We start from the raw sequence: 3972 nt of genomic DNA on the forward strand, positions 1-3972 counted from the left end.
TGCATCTAAAAATAATATAAAAGAACTGTGAAAAACATCACTCTTGAAGGATGACCGAAGGTCCAATAGACATATGGGCCTTCAATTGAAAACCTAAACTCATAAAGCTTATAAGATATGGGCTTGAACAATGAGTCAGGACTAAGCAATGCTCACACAGGTCCACATTGAAACCCTAACGCGCACAAAACCCTAGCACAAATACGGCACCGTTGTTACTGGATAGCATTTGCACTATAAATTCACAGAAACCCTAGCCTCTTCTTACTCCTCCTTTTTGCCTCGCCGTTTCCTCAGAAACACAGAGAGAGAGAGAGACAGAGAGCGAAGATGAAGTACAACCCGAGAGTGTCAAGCTCCAGGAGGAAGAACAGGAAGGCGCACTTCACAGCGCCGTCGAGCGTTCGTCGCGTGCTGATGAGCGCGCCGCTCTCGGGCGATCTGCGCGGCAAGTACAACGTGCGGTCGATGCCGGTGCGCAAGGACGACGAGGTCCAGGTGGTGCGTGGAACCTACAAGGGTCGCGAGGGCAAGGTCGTCCAGGTGTACCGCCGCAAGTGGGTTATCCACATCGAGCGGATCACCCGCGAGAAGGTCAATGGATCCACCGTCAACGTGGGCATCAACCCCTCCAAGGTGGTCATAACCAAGCTCCGGCTCGACAAGGACCGCAAGTCCCTGCTCGACCGCAAGGCCAAGGGACGCGCCGCCGCCGATAAGGATAAAGGCTCCAAGTTCACCGCCGAGGATATCATGCAGACTGTTGATTAAGTCGGTGAAACGCTTTTATTGGGTCTTTTTTTCATTTATAGTATTTTCTTTGTTTAGCGTCATTGGCCGTACTAAGAGGAGAAGCATTTTGAAATGCTATTTCTTGGATCTGAATATTTTAAGGGCTTTATGAGACCTGGTTTTGTTTTTTTAATGAATGCTATGTTTCTCAGTTTTCTGGTAATAACTTATCTTTTTGGGTTGGCTTATGATTTGTGTGGTTTGGTGTTTTTTAATGATACTAGCTCTGATGTGTTGATGGATTAATGTGTTTGATTGTGCAATAATTTTATTGAGTTTATTATCTAATAGGAATTTCGTTGGGTTTATCATTTGGTGCTGACTACTGAGAATCCATTGGCTGTACGGTTTGTTTGTTGAAGGTTGTGTTTGGAAGAAGATAGGGTTTCATTTGATGTGTTTTTGTGATTTGGTACTTAGTTATTTCCTTGTGGGTCATATCTTGACTTGTATTGTGATTTAGTTTCGTTATTTTGTGAGGTGTAAATGTTAGTGTGGATCTAGATCCTCTGCCAAGGATGTTCCAATATTGCTTCTGCTTTCTAGTCGTCAAGTGATGGTGGTGAAAATTCTGATACTAGTTAAGTTGGTTTGCTAGTTAAACAGTTTCTTTGTTGGTTCTTAGAAGTCTGAATTTAGTGTAATGTTTGGTTGTTATCGAACTGAGAATAACTTGATTTGATTAGTTTCTGATATTCTTTTCTTAAGTTTTACATTTTATTGTAGAATGCATGTTTTCATCTTAATGAATGGCTGGATGTGGAGTTTTGCATTCTGATTGATTGCTGGAAATGTCAATTGAAATACTACTCAGATTGATTATTGCAAATAACTAATGGAAATAAGTTTGTAACTGCATTAGCTAGGCTTTATCTATTTTATTAATGCAGCGTTTTGTTCTTTGTAAAAGATCTACTGGATTAAAGCATCGTGGCTTTTATTCAAGGTAGATTCATTTGGCATTCTCAGTCCAGTTTATTCCTTTGATCCTAGCGACATTAGTACTTTGATCATTTTATTTTATCAACAGATTTTGGTAGGAGAGTACCAGATGTAGGGTTAAATTTTTCTTTATCTTCTAAATGTATTTTTTTTTTCTAGTGAAGTTTATTGATACATGAGATTGGCATGTAAAGGTTTAGTTAGATAAATGAAGAGGCTTTATTCAACAAAATGACCTTGACATTGCAAGGGGTGATGCTCCATTTTACCCATAGTATATCAGTAATATCTACAATAATTGTGTTATATGCTTGCTGTGGCATGAATATGCATATTGTACTATGCTTTTTTTCCTTGTGTGGTTGATTTAGCATGCATGTGAAACTATCTGTTGTTCACCTTGGAAGAACTTTTTGCCCTTATTTCTTATTTCGCTATGGGGCACAAATAGACAAGTTCGTGGCTTCAGGATATGGTTTTGCTTTGAATCCTAGATCTTGTGTTAACGTTAGAAAACGAGAGGCCTAACATTTTCTTTTTCTTTTTTAACAAACGGATCCCTGTATTTTCTCTAAACTCAGATCCTACAATGACTAGCGTTAAGGATTCTGGAATAGCATAGCATGGCGGAAGTCCTGCGTCTTCACTACAATCAGCGTAGTATCTATTAAAGCGTATAGCTATAGCGTTCTACGACCTCTTCTAGGTTCAACCAACCAACGGAAAGATAGGATTATCGTCAAAACTGTCTGTAAACCAATCTATACCATAAATGTCATCTTCGAGTAGTGTTTTCAATGAGATTGAAGCTTTCGTTTAAGGAACGAACTGCATCTACTTCTCTTTTTTCTATAATTAATTAATTTAAACAAAAGAAAAACATAAAATTCATTTTAGAAGAAAAGATTTTCAGCTTCTAAGTTCTAACCTGGGTGAGTGGATAGGATATCCACTACCCGCAGCGGAATATGGGTAGTATCGAGGTTATTTGCCTCCACTTACCTTTATATGGTTGTCTTATATAACAACATTTTATTTTGGAATTTAATCCCAAAACCACGCCATTTCATTGAAAGAAAAATACAGAAAACGAAGCCCTACTCCCTTATTTTCTTTTTTCCCCTCTCCGTAGCCATAGTGTCCCTGCTGCCGTCTCTCTCTCACGTTCTAAAAAAATAAGTCCAGTCTCCAAGAGATAGCTCAATCGGCTAGAGACCATGTCTTATGAAACGGATGTCACTAGTTCGAATCCCCCCTCTTGTGTGGACATGTCAAAAAAAAAAAAGTCAAAAATGTAAAGTAGATGTCACAAGCAGTTGGTTAAAAAAAACCCAATTGTGTGAGGTTATGAGCAGATTCTGCCCGCCTGTTCTAAAATTCGCCATTCGCATAATGTGGATTCAGATGAAAAATATAGGTATTATCTGCACACATAGTGCGATTTACACCCCTAGCTATGAAGGGTATTTCTAAAATTATGTAGAGAAAATTTGGTGATTGAAAAGTAACTAGATTCTTGCTTAATTAATAATAGAGATGATCATACCACGAAGCACTAGCACTAGCACTACTTCGCAATCTGCCAAAACAGAGCAAAAAATGATTCGCAATCTGCCAAAACAGAGCAAAAAATGATTCTTGCTTATTTTGAAGGTGACATCTCCAAAAACATATGAATTAGCTAAACTCCTAAAGACTAGGGAAATTGTGCAAATATCAAGATGCCTACAAGGGGGCATGGGAAAAAAGATAAAATACTGAGAGCAGAAGACAATGGAAGACCTCAGGTATCAAAACAATTGATCCACAGAACAGTCATGGAGAACCAGAAAGAAATATATCTGTGGAACTAATTATTATGCGCTCCCTTTCATGCGCCACCCAAAAAATCATAGAAATTATATATTCCAACATCACATCATCCAATGGCAGAAAACCATCAGGGCTTGAGAGCAATAGCCAACCCAAACCTGGGATTTTTGTCCAAGGCCTTGGTGTCGAGTTCCCCGGAGATTGTCAGCACCGACTTCGGTATGACCTCATGCTGCAGGAGAGCCCCGAGCCTCCCATGGTTGTTGAGCTTTGCTTTCGCCACTGTCAGCTGATCAACAGCGTATGACCCTCCAACTGTGAAAGTGTTTTCATTAGTGGAGAACCTTCTTGTGATCTCCCCAACAGCAGCACTCTTCTTAAATTGATCCAGGTGATGCACATATGATGCTTTTATACTGTCTCCCT

At 39.6% G+C, this 3972-nt stretch overlaps 1 protein-coding gene across 1 annotated transcript; it reads left to right on the plus strand.

The window, feature by feature from the left end:
* Positions 1-255: 255 nt before the first annotated feature.
* On the plus strand, positions 256-980 carry LOC132187202 (large ribosomal subunit protein uL24z). The gene has a single exon (XM_059601427.1). It carries the CDS (start codon positions 331-333, stop codon positions 769-771), a length of 441 nt encoding a protein of 146 aa, XP_059457410.1. The 5' UTR covers positions 256-330; the 3' UTR covers positions 772-980.
* The last annotated feature ends 2992 nt before the right edge of the window (positions 981-3972 follow it).

The sequence above is a fragment of the Corylus avellana genome, chromosome ca7 (assembly GCF_901000735.1).
Source record: "Corylus avellana chromosome ca7, CavTom2PMs-1.0".
In the NCBI taxonomy this organism is placed as follows: domain Eukaryota; kingdom Viridiplantae; phylum Streptophyta; class Magnoliopsida; order Fagales; family Betulaceae; genus Corylus; species Corylus avellana.